Source organism: Uranotaenia lowii, unplaced genomic scaffold (genome assembly GCF_029784155.1).
Source record: "Uranotaenia lowii strain MFRU-FL unplaced genomic scaffold, ASM2978415v1 HiC_scaffold_587, whole genome shotgun sequence".
NCBI classification, from domain to species: Eukaryota; Metazoa; Arthropoda; class Insecta; order Diptera; family Culicidae; genus Uranotaenia; species Uranotaenia lowii.
The window spans coordinates 9,090-25,000 of record NW_026598519.1 but is presented as its reverse complement, the minus strand read 5'-3'; the positions used below and the strand labels follow the sequence as shown (position 1 = coordinate 25,000).

Genomic DNA, 15,911 nt, shown 5'->3' with positions numbered 1-15,911 from the left:
GTTTGAATTTTTCTGTTACCTACAAACTATCATTTAACTTCTTTCGACGTACTGTGTTTTTTTAGTTTGTTTTGCATTATTTATTATCTTGAATATGCGTTAGTTTTAATTTGTTTCCTCATTTGTTGTTTGCATCAATAACTTCTATCAATAGTTAATTGTTTTAATAGTAATGCTTTGTTATTATGTTTTTTTTTTAACCTTTGTTACAAAATACTAGTGCTTATAGAGGGGTAGTTTTGGTGCCGGGATAAATTGGGAATGCGGACTCGGCGCGGGTTTCAATGCAATTGGATCGGTTTGCGCAAAAAAACCAAAGCTAAGGAGATGTTGCTGGTGTAGGGGGGGTTTTGCGATCGGGCGCCACTGAATCGAGGTCTAGGTTCGAGGATAGCACTCGAGTTCGCGTTATTTTTATTACTGCTACTACTACTACTACTGTACGTTGATTGGTTGGGTGTGGTTATGGGATTGCGTACCTATTACTATTGATCGGGTGCCGGTTTAAGTTCCTTTATCTGCTTGATCAGATACGCCTTTTCGTCGTTGAACTGTTCGTCTTCGGATCGGTCCGTGTGGAATTTCGTTAAGAAGTCAACCAACTTCTCCTGGTTTCGCAGCAGTATGTCGAGGATTGGTTTCGGTTTGTTCGGGTTCGCTACAAACACCTAAAAGTGGGATTGAGAATCAATATATGATAAGGCAGTTTTATTTTATTCAAATAAAAATATAAATTAAAACAAACAAATAATTGCATCAATCACAACAGATTCGAACAACACTTATTATTTTGAAAACTTTTTTTTCAAATCAGTAGATTTCAATAGACTACAATTTCGCGGTCATTTCCCAAGCAACCAAAAGTCCCTTATCTAATGAACGCGTGTCTCCAAAGGTCGGAATTCCCTGAGCAAAGGTTCCAATGTGAATTGCTACCAAATTTTTTTGAATGCTATAAAAGTATCCAAAATGACAAAAAATTAAAATTGACTGAATGGCCTTCCAAGACCCCGAAAGTTACGGAAAGGACCTTAAATACCCAAGCAACCAGAATTCCCTTAAAAAGGTTCCATAGAAGCTTAATCATCTCTCGTTTGTGTCTGAAGAGAACGCTAATCAGCCCAAAATTTAAGTTCTTAAAGCTACTTTCAAGTTCGTTTGAGTGGCTGTAGAGAACGCTATTCAGCTTCTAAGGGAATGTCAAGGAACTTCCACGCGCCGAAAAAAAAATCGGATTGACAGATTGCTCTGACATTCAGATGTCAGATTGCTAGGCTGCCGGTCTATCATGGTCTATCTCATTGGTTTTAATTATATTGTTTTGATTACGTCTAGAGAATTGAACCGCTGCTCTCTAGGTTGCAATGAAACTCACCAGCCTCTCGACCAATCCAGCATTAGTTCATTGCCACTGTAATAATTAGTATTTAAACCTAATGTCATTTGAGATGATTGAATAGGTTGGTCAACAGATTGTACCTTATTTCGTTCAAAGGACTTTCAGTAAACAATATATAATATATAAAAGTAACAAAACTTCGCATCATCTAAAATTTGTTCGAATATCTTAACATTTATAAGAAAAATTCGAAAAAATCTTGAATCGAATTCCATTTGTAAATATCAGTACAGATACAAACAAAACTAATACCATGACAAGAAATTGACAGACATTTTTGACATGTCGCTAAGAATACCCACACAGGTTCTTTAAAACACCTTCAAGTATCTTAATGGTGCGTTTAGGATTGTTACGCGAACATTATGGACCTTCTGGAAAGAAGTTCCATAAAAAGCGCTTAGAAATTCCGTTATCGATAGTTTAACCTTTCAAAGGGCGATGAAAGTTCCTGAGTAACTTTTACGCGACAAGAGTCACCTGAAGCCCCCGTAAAACATTTTTTCAGCCAAATGTGAACTTCGGAGTTCCATCTTTGAGTAAAAATGCGACTTTTGGTTGCTTGGGTAGTTTCAGAACATGGAAATGACTAAAATGGCCTTTAATGGCCTTTTGTGATTATGGTACGAGGTACGAGAAGGTCTTTAAATAACCTTAAATTTTAGTAGCTGGTAGGTAGAGCAACATCCAGGCGTGGCTCTGGAAAATAACCCAAGGCGATCAAGACGCAACAGTATGCAGGCCAAGGAAACTTCTACAACACACGGGACAATTTCCAGCAGCAAGGATTCGAGGGGCTACTCAACTTACAACTAGAAGATACGCTGAATACGACGCTTATGTCTGTATCTTCGCTTATGTTTCTCCAAAAAAAGAAGTTCATATCGAGGTAGTGAAGAACCAATCATCGAACGCATTTATAGCCGCACTAACGTAGGTGGGACCTCGAAGAATACCAATCGACAAAAATATCTAAAAATTGAAGTTCTATAACTCGGCTCCACTGGATCAAATCTAACTAATTTCGTATTGTTAAGCTATTTAGCGTGTCGAAGTTAATTCTGAAGAACACTGTCTCATTATTTAATCTATAATTTCAGAATTATCTATCAAAAATAATCAATCATCAAACAAAATACGAAAACTCTCGTGTAAATGTGTTAATCCTCCTATCTCGTTGACAGACTAAAGTACGTTTCTGTAAACACGATGTTTTCTGAACTCCTTGGAGCATCCTTAGGAGTGCCTCAGGGTAGACTCTTGGGACCTCTTCTTTTCATTTTCTTAACGAACGGCTGGTCGGACTTAGAGATTTTTTTTTCACTCCGACGACTTGAAGTTATTCCTGCCCGTTAAAAGGATCGAAGGTAGTGAGATACTTCAAAGAGACTGAAAATGAACAGTGCTAAATGTTCAACAATATCGTTCACAATCATCAATCAAGACCAGAAGTGCGTAATCTAGCTTCGTTTTGCTGATTTCTTGCGAGTTTAACGCGTTATGTGCAGATTGATTTTATCTTCGTTCCAATCATTCCATCATTGCGCACATAACGAAGAGAACAGTTTATCATTGATGTTTTCGAAGCATCGCAGGAATAAAATCACACAATAAAATCACACAATAAAATCAACGAAACAACAGAACGAAGTTAAACGAACACAAAGTGCGCAAGAACGTTCGTTACCTGACATTGTCAGATCTACGGATTTCTCTGTATAAACATATGAGCCTACGTCGGTATTATGTTGACGTATTTTTTTAACAGAACGGGGCTAAACAATTTATTCATAGACTGAACGCACTTAGGAAATGTTTGCTCTAACTCAAACTAAATATTCGGTTCGGATGAAACTAAAAAAAGGATAGATGAGCATTGTGCGAAATTAGTTATCCTTAAATTTTCCTATTTTTTACGAACTGAATGTGAGAACAATGGCTTAATTTCTTTGACTGAATCTTGACAAACATTGATATACTAACTCATTCTTGGTTTAGGATTCAGATTTAGCAAAAATTAACAGATTTCTGAATTAGAATTCAGTATCGAAAGCGCGGGCATATTTAATATTTAGAAAACAAAATTAAGATCACAGATATGCCAAATAAGGTTTATGTTCTCACATAGCGAGGTGTATAGGCAACTTTTATAGTCAATACGTGCAGTTGAGTCTGCCTTCTAAATCCTTTGGATGATTGAGCGTCACGAATTAAAACGGTTCAAGCAAAGAAACGTAAGAAGTCTCGGTCTGACTAAGGCGATTTTATGAGTCGGTTAAAGTATTCTTCAAAGCGATTTTAGGATAAGAATAAGAGCATAAAACAGATATTCCCATTTAACATTTCAGATTTTGAATTCCTTATTATTATAAATCTTACGTTACTTTAAAATTTTGCAAAAAATCATGGCTGAATTTTGACCAAAACACAGTTTTTGACCTCAGGGCTTGAGAAATTTGGAAAAGACCTCAAATCTACTCGGTTTACTGACGTTTGGATATAACATTGGCAACCCTGTACGTACGCTTTGCTGATGTTTCCCATGATTGCAGTAAACTCGACCGAGTTTATCCGAAGGTTATAGGCTAGAAAGAAGACTTGCCGGATTGCAAACTTTCTGCTATTTTTTGGATCTAGATCTACTAAAGGACAGACATCGCGAAACGGTCGAAACCATGTGGCATATTTTATTTTCATCACACTTTAACTGTCAAAGTTTAACAGATGGAGCTGTATGCGTAGCAACGATACGCACCGCTTAAGGCTTCAACATGGGCAATGTTTGCTCGCGTTTCTGATGCTGAGGTTCGAAAGCCCCAAGTCTGGTAGACATTTTGACTCGTCATTGCACAAGTTTTCGTAAGATCATTCCAAAAAAATAGTTTTGAGTGCATAGAATATCAAGTCCCTAAGTTCTGTATTTATTGCAATGAATGTATGATTTATTGAAAGACTGTTAAATCAAGTGCAACCGATCGTACCACTGAAACTATTACAAAGGTGGGACAAGGATTCTTGCGTAGTAAATTTTGTGAGTACGACACATGAGTGATAAAATTAATCCACCGCAATTGGCGTGGAGGACCAAAAATATGAAAAAATGGGTGCGAGATAAGTATAGTACCACTTATGTTTGTCTACAAAAATTCAAGATAATTTCTTAAAATTTACTGTGTAAAAGCGAATAATAATACTTCAACGAACTATTTGAATAGTTCGTTGCAGTTTTTGGCGATTTCTAGTAAATTTTAGTAAAGATTTTAAAGGGGTTTTAAGAGATTTTCCTCTAGCACTAGGGAATTCGATATTTGAGCTATAATACCTTATCAAACTGCTTACATAGACTGCTGAAACATAGATTATAAGCTGAATTCGAATGAAAAAAAACGGCTTCTCATTCAAAAATTTAAATATTTTTATCAGTCAAACCATAATTTTCAGTTTTAAGTCGTAGATGGCAGCACTATCTTGCTGTTAAACGGATTTGAGATCCATTTCCAACTATCCAAGGTTTTTAAGGTGTGCTGGATGATTTTGGTCACGAAATAAGTACTTGGTACCGCGTGAACCCCTTGGAAATTTTGAGATCACTAAATCAAATAATAAGAATTTCATCATGGTTACTTAAAAGTTATTTTTTTGGGCCGATAATCAGAATAATAGCAGTATTATTGGTATGATTTGCAATTGAATCGAAAGATGAGATAAGCAGAAACTTCGGCGGTGGTATATTCTTGTGCTGGTGAGTTTTTGCAAATCTAGAAAAGGTTTCTTCAGCGCGAACTTCAACTAAACTGTGTTGGAAAAGTACCTCGTATTTACCTAAATAAACCCGAAAAATCAATTTTGGAACTTAATTTGGTTGTAACTGAAAGATAGTGCTGCCATTTACGACTTGAAACGAGAAAAAGTGTGGTTTACTGAAAAATAAATCAATTTTTTTGAATTCCAAATTGTTTTTTTTTGGATTCAAAACTAACCCAAACAACGTTTGTTTCGCCATTTTACGTCATGTCAATGAAAAAATTGAGCAGTTGAAAAAAGTACTAAGGCTGAAATGTACAGGATTTGTTGGTTTTTAAAACGTACTTTTGAGAAGTTATGGATTATTATCAATTTTACATAAGTCTTTATTCAAACCCTTTCATATAGATAATCACAGATCTACAATTCTAAAAAACTTATGGAGTAAAGTTTTAGATCAAATGTGATAGACTATCACATTTGATCAGTTTTGAGACCCTGCAATGGCCGAACGACGCTCACGGCGTTTGTTCGGAATTACTCTGCTTAGCCTTACTTCACTCGTACTGTCGAAGAAAGCCCTCTGAGTAAGGTGACTCTCTGCGCTGAGCGAGTTGTTTGAGTGACTGTGTAGGATGAGGTTATCCTCGAGAATCATTCAAGCCGTAGCGTGAAATAAGCGGGGGATTGTAATAGAGAGAGAATTCTTTGCACTTGGAATGGTAATGATCAAAATTCCACAACTGCTTCACAATTTGCAACAGTTCGCACATTTTTTCTCTCTCTGAGCACTGCAGTGGTTTCTCTCATTTTAATTAAAATTTACTCATTTTCTCGCACAATTGGCCACAATTTCAATCATTGGCTGCACAGCCAGTATAAACGAAACGCGATCGACACACGTTAGGCAGAAACCTGACCTTGAGTCACTACTAGGAGTGATCGAATCTTGAGCAATCAGACCTTGAGTTACCAAGACGAGTATTTGTTTTTTCTCCTCGTTCAGTTTTGCACTTAACCCGATAAAAACGAACACATCATCAGGGACAGCACACAAATTGTCGTCAGTGTATTGCTACTCACATGCTCTATCGCAACACTGACAAAATTTTCGGGGCACTAACGCCCGTCGGCAGTGCGACACCAGGTCATAACTAGTGCAACACTTTTCGAATAAACAAACAAGATGACAGCACTTAGTGGTTTACAAGTGCAAACCTGCGACGTAGTTCCACCTCCCCGTGGTGCAGAATGGAAACGTGTCTACAGACTTGTCACTTGTAGACGTACGGCCAAGAGAACTACACGTCAAATTTGGTGCAGCCAGCCCGCCAAAGAGCTGCGTGCCGAGTGTGCCACAAACGTGGTGCGACGGGGTGCTTTGCTCAGTTGCAAGAGGGAGGGGTCGTAACGTGTATCGGGTAGTCGCGACCCCGATATGCGGGACGACCAAATGTTCGAGCGGGTTTTGATCGATCTGCCTTTTGGGGAGGTTCCTGGCCCCGATTCGCGGATACGTTCGACTCACGACGGACAGAGGGGCCTTGTGCCGTAACATGTGGCGCCCAGTGGATGGGCTTCAGGTTGAGTCTCGAAGAGTCGAGACGGAGAAATAGTTGGATGTGTGGATATCTCCAGACCCGAAGAGAGGCGAGTTGTTCTCGTCTCGAATTGGGTCAAGAGACGATTTGAGTGAGGACCCTTTGTTGCAGGTCCGGGTGGGAGTTATGACCAGAGACCCCAGGTGGACTTTGTGGCGTAGGGGTACTTAGTAGTATTATGAGTCGTCCAATTGCACCCATGGACCCAGCGTAGCAAACTGGGGGACGCGGTGGCTCGCCGTGCCTTGGAATGCAATCCGTAAAAAGGATTTACCACCTGGGTGGTCAACTAATAAAAAAATGCAAACCTAGGACAGCACTCGGAATAAGAAAATACGGTATTTAAGAGAGAGTTTTGGTTCACCATACTGAACGGAGAGTAAAAGTTTGTGGGTCTTTTTTTTTGTTGGGGAGAATCACTGCGACCTGTTATTAGATGTTTTGTAGCATTACCCCGCGTTATTTTTTTTACAATATGCTTCCAATTACATTGCCACTATTGATAAGTGCCAGGTGAACACTGATTGAGCATTTAATGAGCACACACATGTACGATCTTAAGTGCAACCCCACATTACCTCAGTTCACACAAGAGATTCTAAGTGCAACGTATGTTCCCTTGAAAGATCCATCCATATCTATACACTGAAGTGTACAAACTTCCAGAAGTGGCAGCAAGCACGTTTTAAATGCTAAAACCGCCAGCCTCCTGAAAAAGTACTATGTATGCCATGACCGAGATTCGATCTCATTACCTCTGGCTTAGAAGACATACGCTCTAACCTCTAAGCCAAGGCCGCTGGCAGGGTCTTAGTTCAGCTATGATTATGGATGTCCTTTTAACTGTATCAATAAAACTTCGTTGAAGAAATCGTCTACAACCAATGACCGGAATAGATAGAACCCCATCTTGGGGACACCCCTTCGATGAAGTGATTTCGTGATTCAATTGATTTCGTCTTTTCATAGCTGTTTCGATTAAAGTATGAGATGCGTTGTCAAATGCACCTCTATTGTACAGTTTACGGGTGGTACGCAGTAGATTTTAACAAAATTTAAATTCCTTTTTGAATTACTTAAAATGTGGAAAATTTCTCCTAACGCTGTCAAAACTCAACTTATTTTATTTCTCCATAAGCCAAGAGCAATTTTTTTAAAACTTTATGAAAATCATTCCATAACTTTTAATGGGGTTCCGTTAGAATGGTCTGATCACGTGAAGTACTTGGGACTCACGCTTGATCAGAATCTTATTTTTAAAAATCACATTGAAGATATTCAATCTAAATGTAATAAATACACTAAATCTCTTTGTTCTCTCATCAACAGAAAACCAGACTATGTCTGAGGAATAAGATGCTGATATACAAACAGGTGTTCCGACCAGCGATATTGTATACAGTTCCGATTTGGTCTAACTGCTGCGCGACGAGGAAGAAAGTCATCCAGAGGATTTAGAACAAGGTTCTGAAAATGATTTTGCGACTTCCACCTTGGCACAGCACCGAAGATCTTCATCGGATTGCGGGCATTGAATCGATCGAAGAGATGGCCAACAAAATCATCTCTAACTTCAGAGGCAAATCGATGCAGTCTTCCATCGCAGAGATTCGTTCTGTTTATAATTAGTTTAATTTTATGATAGTTTTTAGTTTTAAGTTTAAAATATTTTTGACATTACAGGAAGTTCTTCTACATTAAATACTTGATTGCCCTCAGCAAATTTTAATCTTATTAATAAATTTTTATTATCTAGTTAACTATAGGGCTCTGAACAGTTCATTATTGAGCTAAAAACCTAATTTAATGCAATAATGTAATATAAATGTAACGATGAATAGGTACAAATAAAGACATTTAAAAAAAACCGGCTACAGGGTCTTGAAATCGAACTACTACAGTCTACTACATTAGGTCTACTACATGAAGGTTTGGAAGCTCTAAAGAAACATCTAGTGGTAGACCAGAATAAAATACCACAAGAGCATCTGCGGGTCTTATTCGGTGCGTTCCTCTATCCTCTGTGGCGAGTAGTGGTTAAACTCAAAAGAGCACAAATTGAACTGTTTCAGTGAATTTAAAAAAAAGCGATTTATTTTAACGTAAAATTGAATGACTTGATCAATTTTTCTGTTTACTTCAATATGTCGTTTCAATTCCCGCACCCTTTGTAGACAATTATTACGAGCGTCGTGTTTTAGTGACATTTTGAAATGACATTCAAGCTTGCTGCCATCACAGTTTGAAATGACATGCAATGATGATGTCATTTTGACATTAGTTCTAAGCATTTCATTATACTGCAATCTTTTTGTTTATGTAATCAATACAGAAATAAGTTTACCATAGAGAGTTATCGTAATTCTACGCTCACTTCACGGTTGTAGCATGATTACAACCTCTTCAACTTTTTTTGTGATTGATCGGTAACAGAAAGCCTATGACAAATATACCTCGTCCTGCATGAAGCTCGATTAGTACACTGGTTAGAATGTCGGTCTGGCAAGACGATACAATTGGTGATATGAGTTCGATTCTCACTACAGCACTGTGGTTTTAATTTTTATTTTCTTGTTTCTGGGATGAATTATCCAATAGGAAGGAAATCCCATAAAATGTTTTTCTTGTTTCGCTTGAATGTAGTGGTCATCATTTTGGTTGGGAGCCGAGTCCTTATGCCAGTTACGGTTTTTCAAACATACCGTCTTCGGCACAGTGCACATTTCAGCGCATTATCGGCACAGAGATTTGCTAAATAGGCATTGGATTTTTGCAACCTCTTCTATGGGTGTATACACTGAAGTGTACAAACTTCCAGAAGTGGCAGCTAGCACGTTTTAAATTCTAAAACCGCCAGCCTCCTGAAAAAGTACTATGTATGCCATGACCGAGATTCGATCTCATGAACTCTGGCTCAGAAGACATACGCTCTAACCTCTAAGCCAAGGCCGCTGGCAGGGTCTTAGTTCAGCTGTAATTATGGATGTCCTTTTAACTTTATCAATAAAACTTTGTTGAAGAAATAGTCTACAACCAATGACCGATGAAAGAAACTTCACCTTGGGGACACTCCTTGGTTGGAATGGTATTGATAATAAGCTTCTATTTATAGGCACAGCGATAGATCAGTCAACAATTGATTTCGTCTTTTCATAGCTGTTTCGATTAAAGTATGAGACGCGTTGTCATATGCACCTCTAAAGTACAGGCTATTTAAAAGGTCCAGATATCGAACAACTACCAGTGATTGAATTTTCCAACAGAACTCGATGTCGGCTCACAAGGCTGACAATTTTGCCGAACCTGAACCGTACGATCTTCGCAGTCTGGAATTCACTGGACACCGAAGTTTTAGAAGCCCTAAAGATACATCTAGCAGCAGACCAGAATAAAATACCACAAGAGCATCTGCGGGTCTTATTCGGTGCGTTCCTCTATCCTCTGTGGCGAGTGGTGGTTAAACTCAAAAGTGCACGAGTAGAACTGTTTCAATAAATTTTCAAAAAAGCGATTTATTTCAACGTACAATTGAATGATTTGATCGATTTTTCTGTTTTCTTCAATATAGCGTTTCAATTCCCGCACCTTTTGAAGACAATTGTTACGAGCGTCGTAATATATTACAATGTCAAATTTTCACGTTATAAAAGCCTAAGGGTTTTAGGATAGTAAAAGTAATTACTTTGGACTTTAAAAAGTAGAATTGGTTGCAAATTAGAAGGCTTAGTTTTAACTATACATATAAAATTGTATATAACAAATGATATTCTATCAAATAATCATGAAACTTACCTTGAATACATGGAACGCTTCAAATTGAATATTTCGTGATTTTTCTTTCAGCATGTTCATCATTAGCTTCAAATTGTCTGGATTGGAAATGTACTTCGTCATAACCTAAAACAAACCACAAAGGCAGTGTAAAACGATATTATGTTTAAAAAAAACAGAACAGCATTAGAAAACCGACCGTGAAATTGTGTCTATCGAGCAGCAGCTCACCGAGCAGCTTCAAGCTCTGCCTCCGGGTGACGTAGTTCTCCGAGTTCAGCAGCTGCTGGTAGTGGTTAAACACTTCGTCGTAGTTCTGCTCCAGGAACTCGGCGCACAGGATCTTGTGGCGGGTGAGCAGCTCCTTGAAGGTCGAAAAGGCATCCGAGGCGATGTCGAAGGTGGACACCTCGACGTAGCGGAAGAAGTTGAAAAACTCATCCGAGTGGAGCATTATCTTGGCGAGGGCCTCGTATCGGGCACATTCCCGCAACATGGTACCACAGTTGAGGGCGATTTCCTGATGCTCGTAGCTGCAAATGGTATCACAAAAAAAAAATAATAATAATAAATCGCCTGAAAACAGTTCCGAACGAAGGGGAGCACTTACCCTGCCATTAGTGTGAACAGAATTTCGGGCTTTGTGCAGATGTATTCGACTGTCGGTGTTCGGGTCCCGATCTGTCTCCGTAGCACGTTGTTGAAAACCTGTGCCACATCTTTCTTGCCTTCGAAATCGATGCGACTTAAATTCTTTCAGTTTAGGAATAAACGTAAGGATATTGTGAATTTTTTTGGTTCTGATGAACTGATAAATTAACTTATTCTAGCGATGAAACGGTTTCAAAGTATTATAGCGATATGTATAGCATTCGAATCGTTTTTGTTTAGGTATAGTTGTGTAGTTAAGCAGTAGAATTTCGTAATCGAAAACATGTTAGAGGAGTGTTGAAACTAACGAATACATCCCACAATCTTATAACAATTTGTTTACAGACATGGTTGGTCGATTCCTCGCAAGTTCACTCACTTTCCTCTGCTTCAGTTCTGAATGCAGACGAAGTGTGCACACGAAGGAGAAATGCCAACCATGTTGACATGTAACGCTCAAAAAATCTAAGCGTGGCCCTTCCAATGAAATAACAATAGAAGCCAAGTAATAATTGAGCCAATCAAAATAGATTCGGTACTTACCTGTATTAGTAGTAAAAGTAGATTACTGTTGTACAGTTCTTGTGCTAGCTGTGACACAACGATTTCTGTCTGTGGTTCTGCGTCTGATGTACCGTAGACCATGTTTTTGATCAAAACCTAGGGTTGAAGTGAAAGAAAATCACAAAATTATTTCATAGAATACGTATATGTATGAAAAATAAATAATAGGTTAACAGATAAAAAATGTAAAAAAACATATTTTTTTTATTATAAAAGATTTGTAATCTGACTAACATATTGTCATTGAAGTTGAAATCCGAAGTTTTTGCGCAACCTTGCCAACCAGCGACGTTGTGAAATATATAAAAATTTCATCACTGGGAACGCTTGTGTAAAGTAATAACCAGCGTGCCTATACAGCTACGGGTGGTTGCATATTGAGCAAAAGTAGGCAAGGAGTACCAAAAGTTTCTCATTGGTGGGGGGTGGAGACGGAGCGCTTTTTGACAGCGAATTGTTCGCCTACCATGCCTACGATTACGATTGCCTGTCACAAGATGGACGATTCCGTGTATTCACGCAGAGTAAACTTGAATTTTGGAACGAATTAAATCTGACTTTGATTCAAAACATTCATTTTTTTGAATCCAACTCCTGTTTTCTTTGAATCAATGAATTATAGCCCAAGCAACCAGAATTCCCTTAAAAAGGTTCCATAGAAGCTTAATCAGCTCTCGTTTGTGTCTGAAGGGAATGCTAATCAGCCCAAAATTTAAGTTCTTAAAGCTACTTTCAAGTTCGTTCAGGTGGCTGTAGAGAACGCTATTCAGCTTCTAAGAGAATGTCAAGAAACTTCTACGCGCCGAAAAAAAAATCCGATTGACAGATTGCTCTGACAACCAGATGTCAGGTTGCTAGGTTGCCGGTCTATCACGGTCTATCTCATTGGTTTTAATTATATCGTTTTGATTACAAAAGCTGCTTACACGCCTAGGGAATTGAACCGCTGCTCTCTAGATTGCAATGAAACTCACCAGCCTCTCGACCAATCCAGCAATAGTTCATTGCCATTGTAATAATTAGTATTTAAACTCAATATGATTTGAGATGATTGAATAGGTTGATCAATAGTTTGTTCCTTATGTCGTTTGAAGGACTTTCAGTACACAATATGAATAATAACATTAATTCGCATCATCAAAAATTTATTCGAATACCTTAACATTTATAAGAAAAATTCGAAAAAATCTTGAATTCCATTTGTAATTATCAGTACAGATAGAGTTTCCATTTCCCGGCCATTTTTCCGTTCCCGGGAATCGGGAAATCTGGTGACCTGTTTCCCGGGAAATCCCGGAATCCCGGGAAACATTCAAAAACATGTAAAATATATGCACTATGATTCAAATATACACAGCTTATCGAACGTTTCGTGCATACCAGCCAATAATTTGTTCAAAAATGTACTCTCCATAATGTTTTTAAACTTAATTTTAATAAAACTTAAATAAATGATAAATTAAAAACAGTCAAAAGAACTATAAAATAAGCTGAAAAAGTCAAATGAAGAATTCATTCATCAAATTAGGGGTTAATAAAAAGAATTAACCTTTTTATTTGTTTGATTATTCCAACCTTTTTTCGTTTTTCTGAGCACTTTACATGTTTGCTCTTCATATGAAAAAAAAACGATGCATTCTTCATTTTTAAGTTTTGAAATTCATCTGGCTCTCAAAGCCAGAGGGAAACAAGTGCATAAATTTTAGTTCCGAGAAATCACAATCTGCCTACCTGCTGCGCGATTTTTCATATATTTTTCGAAGTAGTGTGGGTTTTCGTTCAATGAAAACGGTGTGGAAATACATATCATACATATACATTAGACTGGCCCATAACAAAAAAAGTCCTTATATTCCACGCGGCACCCCCTAGGTTGGTGCATTAAGGTGAAAAAATGACTTTCTGAAAGTTTCAGATCATTTGGAAGAAGCACGAGCAGGCGCAAAGGACTTGAAATTTGTATGGAGATTTTCGGCAAAATGTATGAAAAATCGACATACTTTCACTCTTTGTGTTCCAAAGTATGTTTCCAGTATGCTAGAAAGCTCAGAATTTCAGGAATTGTAGTTCAAACAATGACAAACAAGTTTGTAGAAGATTGTGACGCAATACGAGTTGACTGTGATGAGTAATCAGCAATTGAATGTGTGATTTTTTTTCTCATTTTATCGATATATCGTGAACGGTGCATAGGTGGATTAATAGTACTAGCTTGATTGCATTGTCACACAATAAGAATTACCAGATAGAAAGTTTGTGTCTTGGGCAAAGTTGTAGCTTATTTTATAATAAATATCTTTGCAAAAAATGAAAGAAGGGTTTGAAAAACTATTAACTGCTGCAGTGTGCGACGACGTGATCAAGTTAGTGCGATTATTAGCCCATATGTACACCGTTCACGATATATCAATGAAATGCGAAAAAAAAAATCACACATTCAATTGCGGATAACTCATCACAGTCAACTCGTATCGCGTCACAATCTTCTACAAACTTGTTTGTCATTGTTTGAATTACAATTCCTGAAATTCTGAGCTTTCTAGCATACTGGAAAAATATTTTGGAACACAAAGAGTGAAAGTATGTCGATTTTTCATACATTTTGCCGAAAATCTCCATACAAATTTCAAGTCCTTTGCGCCAGCTCGTGCTTCTTCCAAATGACCTGAAACTTTCAGAAAGTCATTTTTTCACCTAAATGCACCAATCAGGGGGGTGCCGCGTTGAAAAAAATGTTGAAAAAATCATCCCATATAAATTTGGGCCAGTCTAATATACATCTTTTTAAACTTATCTATTTGAATAGAAAAAATTACATCAAATGGCTGAAAAATGTATCCTGCCTCAGCAATCGGCATTTTCTCAATGAGTTTTGTATGACTAAATTTACAAAAATAATAATAAGAAGGGTTCCGGTGGCTGTCAGGCTTTTCCAGAGAAATAATTTCATACATGTCGGGAATTCCCGGGAATGAAACTATGATTCCCGGGAATCGGGAATTCCCTTTTTTTTCAAATTCCCGGGAATTCCCGCCCGGGAAATCCCGGGACAGACACTCTAAGTACAGATATAAACAAAACAAATACCATGACATGAAATTGACAGAAATTTTTGACATGTCGCTTAGAATTCCCATAAAGGTTCTTTAAAACACCTTCAAGTATCTTAATGGTGCGTTTTAGGATGTTACGCGAACGTTATCGACCTTCTTGAAAGACATTTTTGACATGTCGCTTAGAATTCCCATATAGGTTCTTCAAAACACCTTCAAGTATCTTAATGGTACGTTTTAGAATGTTACGCGAACGTTATCAACCTTCTTGAAAGTAGTTCCATTAAATGCGCTTAGAAGTTCCGTTATCGATAGTTTATCCTTTCAAAGGGGATAGAAGTTCCTGAGTAACTTTTACGCGACAAGAGTCACCTGAAGTTCCCTTAAAACATTTTTACAGCCAAATGTGAACTTTGGAGTTCGGAGTTAAGTGAAAACGCGACTTTTGGTTGCTTGGGAGTTTTGATCCAAAAGAATAATTTTTGAAAGAAAGAATAAATTTTTTGAATTGAATAATTTTGGACTTTGATTTCAAACAAATTCTTCGATTCAAAAGAAATTTGTTCAATTGCATATTTCTTTAGAAACAAAAACTTCAAACTTAGAAGATATTTTGGATTGACTTGCAAGAAGAACACAAAACCGAAAAATCGAATAAAGTTCGGCCGCTCGTTTTAAAAATCAAACCAGTGAATCGGAGTAAGCTATAAATAAGGAGGATTCAGGATGCAAAATGGTAAGTGTAAGTTAATAAATAGTGAATATTTAAGTGAATTTAAGATTTTCTAAAACGCTTGTATAGTTACAGGACCATGGCCGACGGATAGATTTCCAAGTCTCTCGAACATGGTGAAAGCTGCGCAAAGTACCTTCCCAAATCCCGCGGTCGTATTCTTTCGGCCCAATCTTCAACGGCAATCACCAGTCGGACCAGCCAGCAGCTGGAGTGGCTTTCGGAAGTTTATTGAATGGCCCACGGAGAATGCGAAACTTTGTCAACGATATCAAGGATCCTACTCGGTTATAGTGAACCAGTGTTTTATGTGTTTCTGAATAAAAAACAATTTAAGAATTAAAATTGTATCTTTTTATTATTCAAACTCCTAATAGGAACTTGGAAACCAAAAA

General features: G+C 37.7%; 1 protein-coding gene across 1 annotated transcript; it reads right to left on the bottom strand.

Annotated features, from left to right (window-relative positions):
- Window positions 1-6: 6 nt before the first annotated feature.
- LOC129760365 (protein Mo25) lies at window positions 7-11,844 on the bottom strand. The gene is made up of 5 exons (XM_055758011.1): window positions 11,710-11,844; window positions 11,126-11,268; window positions 10,715-11,048; window positions 10,537-10,641; window positions 7-668 (listed from the first exon to the last, which is right to left on the bottom strand). Exons 1-5 carry the CDS (start codon window positions 11,809-11,811, stop codon window positions 486-488), a joined length of 867 nt encoding a protein of 288 aa, XP_055613986.1. The 5' UTR covers window positions 11,812-11,844; the 3' UTR covers window positions 7-485.
- Window positions 11,845-15,911: the final 4,067 nt, after the last annotated feature.